The sequence below is a fragment of the Passer montanus genome, unplaced genomic scaffold (assembly GCF_014805655.1).
Source record: "Passer montanus isolate IOZ18808 unplaced genomic scaffold, ASM1480565v1 scaffold7, whole genome shotgun sequence".
NCBI lineage: Eukaryota > Metazoa > Chordata > Aves > Passeriformes > Passeridae > Passer > Passer montanus.
The window spans coordinates 16,133,607-16,147,745 of NW_024372147.1; the positions used below are offsets into that span (position 1 = coordinate 16,133,607).

General features: G+C 39.9%; 2 protein-coding genes across 5 annotated transcripts in view; both read left to right on the plus strand.

The window, feature by feature from the left end:
• The window catches only part of IQGAP2 (IQ motif containing GTPase activating protein 2), a 123,569-nt gene extending 121,993 nt beyond the window's left edge, over nt 1-1,576 (plus strand). For 2 of the 4 annotated variants that reach the window (XM_039729662.1, XM_039729661.1), the window contains exon 38: nt 53-1,576. In XM_039729662.1, coding sequence (XP_039585596.1) covers nt 53-166 — 114 coding nt within the window. In that variant the 3' untranslated portion in view covers nt 167-1,576. The remainder of the gene's footprint in view (nt 1-52) is intronic. The other 2 variants (XM_039729663.1, XM_039729664.1) reach the window with 2 other exon arrangements.
• Nucleotides 1,577-4,907: 3,331 nt separating this feature from the next.
• F2R (coagulation factor II thrombin receptor) lies at nt 4,908-13,581 on the plus strand. The gene is made up of 2 exons (XM_039729984.1): nt 4,908-5,229; nt 12,088-13,581. Exons 1-2 carry the CDS (start codon nt 5,169-5,171, stop codon nt 13,284-13,286), a joined length of 1,260 nt encoding a protein of 419 aa, XP_039585918.1. The 5' UTR covers nt 4,908-5,168; the 3' UTR covers nt 13,287-13,581.
• The last annotated feature ends 558 nt before the right edge of the window (nt 13,582-14,139 follow it).

Here is a 14,139-nt window from a genome sequence, read left to right on the forward strand (position 1 = left end):
ACTGTAAGGCATGGATTTAGACAGACACTAATGATTTTATTTCTTGTTTCAGGATTTGCTTCAGATGCAGTATGAAGGTGTGGCTGTAATGAAAATGTTTGATAAAGCTAAAGTGAATGTGAATTTGCTCATATTCTTGTTGAATACGAAGTTCTATGGAAAATGAGTACTTTCAGATATGATGGACTTCATCAATCAGTGGGAAGTCTATTCAGTATTTTTTTTGCTTATAAACATTTGAAGTTTGTCATTGGATGCTTGTTAAATTTTAAAAACACACCCTAAAACACCAAATGTTCAGAAGAATGTACACAGTGCCTTTTCAGCATTGAAAACAAAACAGAAAACCAAGAAATCGATTCATTTAAACAGCTCAAGATTTCATTGGTGTTGGTACTTCAAAATCAAAATATTCTTTAGGACACACAGCTATTGTGTAGATTTTAAGGTAGGCAGAAATTGAATTTAGTTAAATATATAAACCTCTTCCTATTGAAACATTTTTAAAATTACCTCAGATATATAATATAGCTGATACTAGACTTTAAGTATTTACCAAAAGAAAACCTAATTTGTTTCTAAGGGATAGTTTGAGCAAATACTTAGTTACATACTAGGCCTATTTTGTGGCAGTTGTCAATTGCAAAGCAAACTTATTGTGCAATTCAAAAAATTTTATAGGTAATTATAAAGTGACAATAACAAGTTGCTTCACAAAAATATATTTTACGATTCATTCCTACTAAATGCACTACTGCCTCGTGCAAAATGACATTTTCTACTTTCACAGCCTTTGGAGTGGTATTGGGGAAATCTGAATAGCGAACAGTTGTTCAGTTTGAAGTATTTGAATACCTAAATTGTGCCTGTCTGTCTTTTTTTTTTTTTTGTAAGAAAATAAATGCAATAAAATCAGTATTTAGATTGGGTTTTTTAAATATTCTTTGGAGATTGTTCTATGTAAAATAAACATTACCTAATTAAACTGGCTTGGTCCCTAAATTTCATTTCAAGGAATTATTAAAGCTGCAATCTAGATGGTAATTCAAAGAACTTCTTTCAGTGCATTTAATTTATAAAATTGCATGTAATTAAGCCTGACTGTCCCCAGTACACTTGAGGAGAGCTGCTCAGCAGTGAAGATTTCATGGCCTTTATGCTATTGAATGTGATGATGATTTTGCTTAAGAACTATCACTAATACCTACAGAGCAAAAGTTTGTGCCATAGGTAATGTGACCAATAGAAAATAATTCCTTCTCTCACTTCTATTGTAATGAACACTTCAAAAGATGGAGAGTGAGACATTCTGGAATGAATCATAAAAGCATATTAAGTATTAACTCTGGTAAGGGAATAGAACAGTATTAAGTCACTGGCAGATATATGGATTGCAAACTCAGCTGATATACTGATCTGTGGTGTTACACAAGCTGAAAAAAAAATTACATTGGCAGAGATATTAATTTATGCATGACATTAAGTTTGAACACATGACTGCTTTAAAACAGTTAATATCCCTAATTAAAGGATTGAAAAACTACTACTTGATTCCATTTTTCTTCTAGCTGGTTATGTATAAACCATTTTAATATGACATAAATGCTTTAGTATTGAAGCCCTGCTTTGCTTAAAATAGCTGGATAGAAAAGTGAAAACAGTGCTTCACTTTTCCTTCAAAGAAGAGAACTGAATTTTTCTTGAATATTAATTACATTCCCAATATTTTGTTCCCCTTTTTATTTGCAACAAACTTGATTAATGGCTATATTTTTAACAAACTCTAGCTGAGCACTAAATCTGTCACAGGTGTGATGTTGCTCTTAAGAACAGACTCTTGAGGTAATGTGGCAAAAGCCTGGAGCTGTGCAGGTGAGACATGCCAGAGACCCACAGCCTTTTTGGGAGTAACTCACTCCTGGATATGCAATTTTGTGTGGTACACTTGACACATCTAGTACCTGCCTGGTTCTAATGCAAATAGTGCATTCCTCCATTATTTCCTGGAGCAGGCAAGCTTAGAGAAGCTTCTTTGGTTCCCACATAATGACAAGTATGAGTGGTACAGTCTGTGTACCAGCATGACCCTTTTCCAGCCATTTCCTGGGCTTCCTGTTCTTCCTAGTGCACATCAAAGAGTAATTTCCATTTAATTTCTTTGAAGTCCTTAAGCTTTTTTCCTTAATTAGGTAGTTCCATTTAGGGCCTTGTCACTGAACAATAATATGAGCCCTGCTGAACAGGACTGACCACAATGTTTTGTACCCCATGTAAGATTGATGGTAGTGTGAAGTACCACACAAATGAGTTAAGTGATTCTGTTATTACCCACTGCTGCTGACAGCTGCTAACTACAACAAAAAATAAAGGCTTTTTAGAGACTACTGTAAGATGCAATGTGGGAACTTCAGCATTAGATAGGACTTGCTGAAACCAGTTTAAATCATGAAATGGTGGTGTGGAAGGACTTGCACTGCTGGTTCAAAATCTGAAAAAAGAAAGCCAGTACAACTGAATTGGACCTATGCATCAGCTGTCACTACAGGAGAAAATGCATCTTTCTTTGGACAACCTGCCTAACTCTCAACTTTGTCCTCCTTAACTGGTGGTAGTGAAAAGAAATTATAATAGGCAATAGTCTTAGCCTGTTAACCCCAAGGCTTGCATTTTTCTATCACGTGTCTTCAGAGTTGACTAACAGTGCTTGGCAGCTAACTTAGTTTATTTTGGAACTTTTCCATTCTCAAGGGCTTCTGAAGATACAAAACTACCCACAAAACTGCAGAACCTCCTTCTGCCAAGACCAGGCAGACAGAAACACCAACAAGATTTGTTCTATTTCACTTTGCACTGATCTGTGGGCCTCCTTTAGCTGGCCAACTTCATTTTAAAGCATACAGGAGTAAAACAACAACCTTCATTCCTAGAAAATCGAAACACTGACAGCCACATGTGATTTCAAAAGTTTGCAACTAGATACACAATCCTCTACCTAGATGACTGATTTCCCTGCTTCAGGTATGTTTCTGTGCTCATCTTTCAGCTGTAACTACCCACCTCTGGCACACACCAGGGCAATCTGTGTACAAGAAAGATCTCCTTCCACAAACAGTAATGATGTAGCAGTCTCACTAGATAGGTGCAGTCTTTTTTTGTAAACTTGGTTAACAGGAATGAAGTTTTGTTCTGTAACATACCTCTACTAAAAACCCCCAAAATTCTGAAAAAGGTGCAAGAAGTAGAATTCAAAACTAAAGCTTTATAAGTCATGAGCTCTTCACTTCTGTTATGATAAGTTATTTTGATGATTCAGAAAACTACAGGATACAAAACTTAAATCTGGTTTCCATATGCAGACATAAAATTTAACAAGCATGGGTTTTATTCACTTGCTGTATTTACAATAACCAGGTTACAAAGATGAAAGGGCATAGCCCTATGACTATTTCTAATGTCTGTGACTAAAATACTTCCTGGACGTTCAATCTGAATTTCTCTTTGTATGTTACACCATCACTGTAATCTAATTTATTTCTCAAGCATTGGCCCACTGGTTAAGGCTTCTTGAAATATAAGAAAAATCCTGGCAATATATGCTTCTTTGAGAACCTAAGTAATTTTTACAGTTACCTGTTTTAGTTCAGTTCTATATTGGGTTTAGAAAATTAGAAGAGCAACCTTTGTGAATGTTTACAGAACTGTGAGACCACAGAAATGACCAAGATTAGCTTTACTTTCTCTTCCCAGATGAAACAATTACCTCCGATTAAGGTATTTTCTAAACAGATTAATAGTTCAATTAAGTATAAGGCACTTTTTTCTACGTTTCCTATAACATGTAGCATGACAGAGCTGTAGGAAGACTGGCCAGCTGTAAAACTTGTATTTATATCTTGCTCTATACAGGTAGCTTCAACCCTGCTGTAACTAGTGGTAGCACTGAGGGGCACCATAAAGACACAACTTACTGTAAACCAATACTTATGATTAGGGAAATTTGTTTTCCATGTTTTTTTCCCTCCATTAAAAACAAAGGTCGGTGCTTCTGCAGTAATAAAGGCACTTCAAACATAGAAGCAACTTCAAATCAGCCTTTCCCTCCTTCCCATTTTTGTCCGTACTGCTGTAAACTGAAGGATATTCACTTGAGGCATGGATGGCACACCCTAGCAAGCCAGTGTCCACTTTAAGTCTTACAGGCTTAATAAACACAAAGCACTTAAACATCAGTGGGATGTTTTTGAAGCAAAGCTTCTAAATAATAGCTGCAAAATTACCAAAATATTTTCCTACAACCCTCATTAGGTTTTGCTTCAACCACCTCTCGATTCCTGAGCGTCTCCAAAGGAGTGCAGCGGTTTTATGAAGTTTGTCCACTGGACTGGGGAGTGGCACCACTTTCTCGGGGATTTTAGAACAGCAGACAGGGCTGCAGAGCCAGGCAATCAATCACTTTTGGGTTGCCCTGTGTTTGTGGAGCAGTTTACTGAACACAAGCAATACAAACAAGCTTGGACGTCATCTCCTTTGTACGAAGCAGATCAACTGTAAGGGGCTTTTCTGAACCAGCGTGATCTTTCAGCTGTGAGTAATGCAGGCATTTCATCTGGCCTTGGAACTCCTCCCGTGAGGCATTCGGACTGCAAATTTGGCAAACTTATTTTAGAATAATTCCTCGAACATAACCCTGTGTTCCGGCGCTGCCGACCTCTCACGTGAGGCATTCGGACTGCAAATTTGGCAAACTTATTTTAGAATAATTCCTCGAACATAACCCTGTGTTCCGGCGCTGCCGACCTCTCACGTGAGGCATTCGGACTGCAAATTTGGCAAACTTATTTTAGAATAATTCCTCGAACATAACCCTGTGTTCCGGCGCTGCCGACCTCTCCCCCCGCCCGAGCCCGCCACCGCTTCCCGAGTCCCAGCTGGGCGCGGGGGCCGCAGCCGGGCGCCTTCTCCTCCCCTTCCTTCCCTCTCTCCCCTCCCCTCGCCTCCCCGTGCCGCCGAGCCCCGGCGCGCAGCCCCCTCCCTGCGGCAGGAGGGAGCCCCGCTGCGGCTCTTCGCCTGCCCCGGGCGGCGTCCGCCAGCCCCGCGCCGCCCGCCCGCACGGACGGACGGACGGACGGACGGACGGAGTGCCGGAGTGCGGGAAGGATCGCGCGGCCATGCGGCCCCGGGCGCTGCTGTGCGCCCTGGCGCTGCTCTGCTGCCCGCTGCCCCGGCCAGGTGGGTCCGCGGGGAGGCGGGGGCCGGGCACGGGGCCTGGCGGCCGGCGCGTTCCCACAGAGAGCGCCGTGTGCCCGCACGCAGCCCGGGGCTCCCGCTTGGGAGCTTCAGTGCGAGTTCGGGCCGAGTTTTCTTCGGCTCTTTGTGCTCGTGGCAGCGGCGAGGAGAGGCTGTTCTTGGTGGTGAGGGATGGCGGGGTTGACGCCGTAGCTTAGGAGCGGGGCAGGCCGTAGCAGGTGGTGGTGGAACGGACCAGATCGGCGAGACTTGCTGCTGGATTCTCTTAACCTTTAATTAACAGCGTGCCGGCTGAATTTCTATGCGGCGCAGGCTTGGGAAGATCTGCCAGCACAAAACAGTTCAGAATATGCACCCCAAGTAGATAGATGACTTCCATGGCTATTTCACGGTTATTCACTAATAGCAGCAGCAGTGCCCTAACTGGTGAGCCCATGGATCCGTCCCGCTCAGAGCTTGTTAGACGATGGAGATGCTGAGGTGAGGAAAGTGAGAGCAGACATGCATGCTTGCAACCTCACACCTTATGGCAGAGGTACAGCAGTACAAAAGATTGAGCATTTAGAGATTGGCACGGGCTTTTTTGATATTACTATTTTGCTTGATCCAGTTTAAGATTTCTTTCCATCAGCTAGTGATGATAGTGCTGCTGTAGAAATAACTTAGTCCTGCGAGGTGGCCTGCAGTAAAGCCTCAGGTCCTACATACATAAAAGGGCTAATTAGATGAGCAGCTAAGAGGCAATTTCAGATTATAACATAGTTTGACTACTGAGCTAAACTGAAAGGGGATAGACCTAGTGTTTGTAACTATGCTGGGAGGGAAGCATCGAGAGAGGGCAAATAATTTTTGCTAGGCATCTTTTTAGCACAAGGACAAGTGGGAAGGAAGCTGTTGAAATCATGTTCATACGGGATGTATAAAGAAAATATCTTTTTAAGAAAAGAGGGTGCTGGTGTAAAAAATAAACTGTACATGTTAATGCTAAAAAAAATTTCACTGTTGGTGATATTCTTCCAGTTACTTCATGCACAATAGAACTAACAAAACCCGATCATCTGAATATGTCTTCTGCTCTTCTTGTGCTCATTTCCATTGTGATAATATAATCTCCCTGCTGTCCTAGATAACCTGTTTTTACCACAATGTACTTCGTTCCTGTTGCCCGTGCACTCTTGTATCCTGAGATCTGCTCTGGCCTTGACCTGCAGCTTCGCTCCTGCTTTTCCCCCATCCTTCACTGCGCAGTTACCACATTACTGACCCGCGCTGTTTCTTTGGGCAGGTGAAAAAGCACTAGTTTGGCACTTGCTTGGTCTTAAGTGCCTACAAATTATCGCCAGTGCTGTTGAGGTGCCGCCTAAGGTCTGAACTTGCCTGGACTTCCCTGCCTTGGGACCCGGCTGGCAAGATAGATTATATTGGTTGAAGGCAGCATATGTGGTTAAGGAGATGAGAAAGTAGAGCAAAACAGAGCTGACACCCATATGCAAGAAAACAATAGTTCAAGAAAATGTGTTCAGATTGCTACTACATCAGTTGTGTAATCTAATAATGAATTCTGTATAAATGGAGATGTGAACTCATAAACAATTCCGTTTTATTTTTATAAAAGCAAATAACTGTCATCACTCCTATAAGATTGTGTCTTGTTTTGTTTTTATTAATGTGTCTGGCATGCACTTCACAGTCTGCCTTCACATGCCTAATTTAAGGGCTACTAAGTAATTTAGATTCTAGATGCTTATCACTTGGGATTATACAAAGGGGAGATAAAAGAAACTTATTTGTTACAAGTTTGTATGCAACTGTCACCAGTAATGCCCATAAATCAGTATTATTTGTTGTCCACCAGCCCACAGAGAATATACTTAATTGGCTTGTGTAAGAGCCTATTCTCTAGTCTCTCACATCACAAGATGTGAAGAGATTGGGTTGTGAAGTCTGCTGGTCTATAACATCCTGTCCATACTCATGGGCCTACAGAAATATTTTTAAAGTTTCTTCTGGAGCTTAAGATGGGTCAGAGCTGTTGTATTTCCTTTCACAGAGTGGGATGCAGAGTAGTCCCTTGCGTATGAAAATAGACAAGAAAAGAAATTACGAAGTATCTCTGTATTTTAAAAAAAATGTCAGGGTAAGCAGCGTATGTGTATCCTGATTGTGAGATGAACAATATGTAATAATTGATAGAAAATAGCACATTGTGGATTGTTAAAATTAAGCAATCACAAGCTCGATGAGCTTTTTACATAATTCCTCTGTGTCCTTGTTGGAGAACTGATGAAAAAACCACAGGGACTAAAAGAAGACTTTGGGCAACCTGAGCGTCGTACTGATTCTGTGTATTTTTTGCCTTGTGAAGTACTTACTGGAGCCAAAGAAAAGACTCTGCTTATCATTCAGTGTCCTGAGTACACACACCACAAGGATAAAAGCTCAGTGCTTTATCCTGCTGTTTATTTGTTCATAGTTTACTAATCTTGTTCTTTCATACCTGTTTAAATTTTATAGGTATTTTGAAAGAGTGGTTATTCTCATCGCTGATGTGACAGAGTTCTGTTTGTTATAAAAATAGAAGTCAACCAAGCTTGACTTCTTCCAAAAGGACTGGATGACAGCCTAGAAAAATAAGATGACCTTCTGAACATTTGTAATCATTATACTAACTGTACTTCTGTTTTCCTGATAGATTATTTGAATTATTAAAAAATAATTAAGCTGTAGTGAAATATGTTTTAGACATATGATATCTATAGCTTGAAAACAGCTAGAAAGAAACATTTCACAGATTCTGGTGTAGTTCTAACAATCAGTAATTTCAAAACATTTTCTGTAGAGCTACTGTATATTGGCAGTCTTGTACTAACCAGTTTAAAGGTAATGCCTCTTTCCCCCAAACTGGCCTTTTTGTTTGCTATAAAGGTTCATTACAATCTTTTGAAATAATATGACATTATTTCATCCTGTTCCCTTCTGTGAATAAATCTCTCTCTTCAGCTTTTTGATATACACACTGACACAAAAGGAATACAAAACCTCATGACAGTATCTATTTCAGAAAGTGTGGAGTGCATATTGTTTTTTCTAGAATTACAAACACTGTGTCATACATGCAGCTTAGTAACGGATAAGAACTGATACATGGCTGTCAAGCTTTCAAATTAAATTTAGTTTAATCAAGAAAGTTTAAGTCACCATTCTTTATATTATCAAGTGGCACCAAAATAGCAAGTGTGATGCCTCATTACATTTTTCCACAAAACTGGCTTGCAAGTAGTACCTCATGTCATCTAAGTTCAAGATGGGGACATGGATTGAGAACAGCTGTCAGTATGGAGGTGATGTTGACAGAATGGAGGTGATGTTGACAGAATGAAGATTGAGTTCAACTCTGAACTTAGAAAGCCTTTGCTTATACAAAGAACACATAGTTTTCACCGAATTATTCCAGATAATTTTAACTAAACTTATTTATGATTTTTTTTTGTTCTAATTTATTGTAATAGGATTCTACTTTTAGAAAATTTCTGTAATGGAGTAAAAGTGACTCTAAATCCCTTCATCTAATAAACTTGTAAAGAAGATGTTCCCAAGAATTCAGGATATAAATAAAATTATTAGCAATTTTCAGTTAATGATAAGCAATAGCTAAGACAATAGCTGGTAGCAACTGAAAGGTACTTGTCCCAGTCATAGCATTTTTCTTCTTGCAGCATATTTTTACACTGTTTTTAGTTAGGAGTTAGTAATGAGAAGTGGGTCGTAACCCAGAGCATCCACACTAAGAGACTTAACCTCATCAATAAGGGTGAGTGACTGTGCCTGGGTTGGTTTGCTAGTTTGTCGCAGTGTCCACCAAGTGGCCACTTGGTGCCCTCCTGCTAGCCCCGACACTGTGACTGCAGGGGACACTCTTCTGTGCTCAGGGTTGTCAGCCCTCTCCTCAGAGAGACAAGGCCTGTCAGCCCTTTCCTCAGAGAAACAAGGCTGACGATGCTGAAGGAAGGGAGTAGACAATCCAGAGGGTATTTAGTACAAAGTTTTACAAAAAGCTTGTAACCTCAGGGGATACAACCCCAGAAAGCCCCTGAGACAGTGGGAGCAGCACCTTTTATTGAGGGGTGGAAACAGGGAGGAGTTCAGCCATCCGAGGGGATAAAGGGGTGTGAAACAAGGAGTACAAACAGAACAACACATCAGAGAGCTTAGGAGGAGGGACCCCTGGCCCTTGACCAATCACTCTTAGCCCCTTGTGGAAGATTCCAGAGAGGGGCATGGACGGAGAGCCGAGTGACAGGGTGCCAGGGAGGCGATATGAGGACTGGCAGGGAAGTTTCTAGAGAACTGGGGGGTGTGGGGATAAGATTGACATTTGGTGAAGAGGAGGCAACTTAGGGTGAAACCATAAACAGGGGAGAACAGGAACAAACCAAGTAACACAACACTAGTTCTCAAAAGTGTGAAGCTGCAGCACAGCTCAGGCCCTTCAAAGCTGAAGGATACTGGGATGAGAGAGGTGCTGGTGCCTCAGTTACCATGTCATGCAGTGTTGGCAACACAGTTCCTAACTCCAGGCTTTACTCTCTCTCTCTCTCTCTCTCTTCAAGTCTGTTTATATCTTGTGTTCCCAAGAACATGCATTCCTCACATGGAACCGTGTCACCTTTGTTTGGTTCTACACACTGTTCTACAGTGCTGGAGAAAGCAAGATGGCCATGTCAACCTTTGGGGAACTAAAATTATCATTGTCTTCTCTTTCAATAGTTTTCTGGTTTGAAAAGAAATACTCATATAATTAAAAGTCTTAATAAAACTTGTGTGTACTTGAGTTACAGTAGATACAGTTGACAAATTTTTCCTCACTTTTATTGATGTGTTTACCACGGAGAAAAGCTTCCGGGTGTAAGAAATTTGGGGGGGTGGGTGTTCATTCAAGTATAGTTATAATACTCCCAAAAGGAATGAAGGCCAGTAGTGTAATTTGCGACATACTTCTATTGCAATGATCATTAAATATAGAAGATCTCCTAACTCTTTGATGTCAGCCACAGGCTGCAGGTGTGGTACAAAAGGACTTGTGCTGCAGCTTAGCTGCAAAGCTAGGAGCTGACTTTTTGAGCTATCCAACTGCTTGGACTAAATTTATAAAGTGTTAAAGATCAAGGCTCTATAGTTCTGCCTGTTGTTCACGTTCTTGTTAAAAAGACAGAATAGACCCTTTTATGAATGTGTTTAGTGCCCTTCTGTGCAATCACCAAATCTCACGTACTTCTGTCATTTCTGCTTCCAACTACATCATTCCTACTACAGTCTCTGTAACAAGCTCCCAGCATCTTTTTTTCTGACTGGCAGAGGTTGCAATCTAGTCACTTTGCATATGAAAACTATTCTCTCCAACGCTTCCCTTTTGTTTCTCTGCCCCTAGAATGCTGCTGTGACACAGCATGGTACATAAAGCACAGCCACTCTAAATAAAATCACCAAATTGCCTTACCAGTCCTCTGATCTCCCCCCACATTAAAGTCTGAATTTCACAAAATCCATGCTGGGTAGGGCCTTTCCATCACTGCCTGTGCACAAAAGGAGGTAACTGGCTGGTTAAAGCTGGAGCCACTTTTCTCTTTGCTATCTGCTTCCTTCAGATGTTCTGGCTAAAAAAAAAGGTTTCAATTACTATAAAATAAATAATTCCTTCTAACAAGCAGCATCTTACACAGGTGAATCATTACCAGGTACTTTCAGCTCATGGCTCTGAGCTAAGACACCCTCATTTTTGTTTTAGTGATCTCGGATCCAACAGAGGATCAATAGCACAGCCAAACAGGTGACTGGTTACTTGAGTAGTTGTAACTTTCTCACCTCTGTCTACTAACAGTACACCTGAATTATTCTATGCCAAAGCAGACTAAGCCAAAACTGAAAATTACAGTCTTATAAAATATTTCTCCATACAAACAACTTTGCTGAAAAAATGCCTCAGTAGCTCTTTTTTTAGGTTTGTTTTTTTTTTTTTATATAAATAACCCCCTGCCACATAGTTAGTGCTTTATCACACTGATTTCCTGGCTTATTACATTCAAAAAGCATAGATAGCCTGTCCTGACCTAGCTACAAAAGCATGCTGCAGAAACCTTGCTGTAGAGGGAGCTGTAGGTTTCAGAAGTGCCCTGGGGGTATGGCAGATACATGCTGTCCTGCACACTGTGGGTTAGGATAAGTAGAACTCGGGAAGTGTTGCAGCACAATCTGTGGCTGCCCATCTGTTACAAGCAAAAAGTTGATCCACATCTACCTTGAAAGCTGCTCTGCCATCTCTTTTGATGGGAGCCTTTGAATTGAGTAAGATGTCTCCAGAGCACACAGAAATATTCCAAAACCATGATGCCTTCATTGCACCTTTACTTTTTGTGATTTTGGTGATGAGTACTTCTCGTGGGAATTTTGTATAAGTACTTATGCCAGCATCTCATTTATTAGAAAATGTGTGAAGGATCTGGCCAAGACAGTTCAAGGCTGGAAGATTCCCTGTTGTGTTTGTGTGAAAGTTGCCCATGGAGAGCATAGATTAGATTGGATCCTTAAGCATAGCTAGAATCACTACTAATAAAAGCTTTCAAGCTAAGAGATGGGAGACAAAGGACATGTTACCTAAATTTGTAGCAGAAGGAGCTAAAATAAAATGGCTGACCTGTGGGCAACCTGTGCTTTGAATCAGAAATTAAACTTATTATTTTGTTTACCTAATGTAATCTTACCTTTCATTATTGAAAGATGTTTTCACTTCCCCATACCATCTAAATATTGATTTATTAATCTTAATACTTTCTTACTTTTCAGGCTTTCCAAATAACAGCAGCATACCAAACATCAGAAGTTTTCCCATCCGTTCTTCATTCAGTCAGGATGATCTTATTCCTGTTGACGGTGATACTGAAAATGACTTCGAAGTTGGATCAGGAGTCACCAATCACACTGCATTATTCGCACATGTACAACAAATGATATCAGTTCAAACAGCAAGATACCTCACTAGTCCGTGGCTGACTCGTTTTGTTCCTGCAGTTTACACCCTAGTGCTTGTGCTGAGTCTCCCTCTGAACATTGCAGCGATACTCGTGTTTCTGAAAAAGATGAAAATCGAAAAGCCAGCTGTAATATACATGTTGAATTTGGCCCTTGCAGATGTTCTCTTTGTAAGTGTGCTTCCATTTAAGATTGTTTATCACTTTTCTGGAAATGACTGGATTTTTGGGTCTCAGATGTGCCGTTTCATCACTGCTGCCTTCTACTGCAACATGTACTGCTCAATATTGCTTATGACAAGCATAAGCTTCGATCGCTTCCTAGCAGTGGTGTACCCCATGCAGTCCCTGGGGTGGCGTACACTTACTCGTGCCTCACTGGTTTGTTTCATCATATGGCTTGTAGCAATAACCGGGGTTATCCCTTTTCTCCTACGAGAGCAAACAACGGAAATACCCAGGCTAAATATAACTACATGCCACGATGTGCTGGAAGAATCCGATCTTCAAGGCTATTACCTCCACTTCTTCTCTGTCTTCTCTTCTGTGTTTTTCATAGTGCCATTTATAATTTCTACTGTCTGTTATGTGTGTATCATTCGCTGTCTTAGTTCTTCCACCATTGTTGCAAAGCAAAATAAGAAGACACGTGCCTTGCTCTTGTGTGTGGCTGTTTTTTCTGTTTTCGTTATTTGCTTTGGACCAACAAATGTTCTCCTCTTAATTCATTATATCCTTTTTTCATATGACAGCAGCTCAGAGTATCTCTACTTTGCCTACCTACTCTCTGTTTCTATCAGCAGCATTAACTGCTGTATTGACCCCTTTATTTACTACTATGCTTCTTCTCAGTATCGGAGACAATTTTTCAGTCTCTTCAGTTGTAAAAAGACTTCTGATCCTAACAGTAGTAACAGCAGTGGCCAGTTGATGTCTACCACTAGTTCTAGAAGGGCAACGTTGACTACTAATGTGAATAACAGTGTCTACAGGAAGTTACTAGCAATGCATTGAGATAACACGTCTTCAAATTGTTTAAATTTTACACAGTTACAGACAAAAAGAAGACTGTTATATCCAAGAAATGCAAAACCTTAAACCAAGTTGTTGTATGATACATAGCTTTATGGATCCAATGTAGTAATACACAATTCAAATTAAAACTCTGTATGTGTGTGTGCATAGATATATATAGATATATATAGATATATATATAAATATGTATAGTATATGTAAATACATTAATGTAGAGGGGAAAATTATTTCTTAATAATAGTTGTTGAGTGTTTTTCAAATAAACTGTTTTTCAGATAAATCCTTTGCATTGTTCAGTTTATTGTAGAAATTCCAGTTTAGTATTTTGAATATATTTATTCAAAATATATATAATTTATTCAACCTGATATATCTATCAGGTTGAATAAATTATATATGGAATCACTCTATCCATCCAGTTATTCCTGAAAAAAGTGAATATACCTTTCCAGGATTTTTTTTTCCTCTTATATGTCATTATTTCTAGAATTATCTATTAACTTACTTTCTTAGCATTATTTTAAATCTCTGGCCACTAAAATTGCTCATTTTATGTTTTTACATATTCCACTTCAAAACAGACTATATGGTTTTCAGAATATGAGGAACCAAAACCCAGCTATTGCTTGGTGCAGTGTGTGACATGGGAGATAATTTCCAGCAGCTGGAGCTAGCTTGGTTTTGGTTTTGCTACCATTAGTGTATGCTAGGCATTTTGGTTAGGAATGTGGTATTTTTGAGATTTAATTTCACAAAAATTTGTGGGATTTTGTTTCACAATAAGTAAATGGCTCTCCAAAAAATACATTGGAAAAGCTCTATTCATCATCTT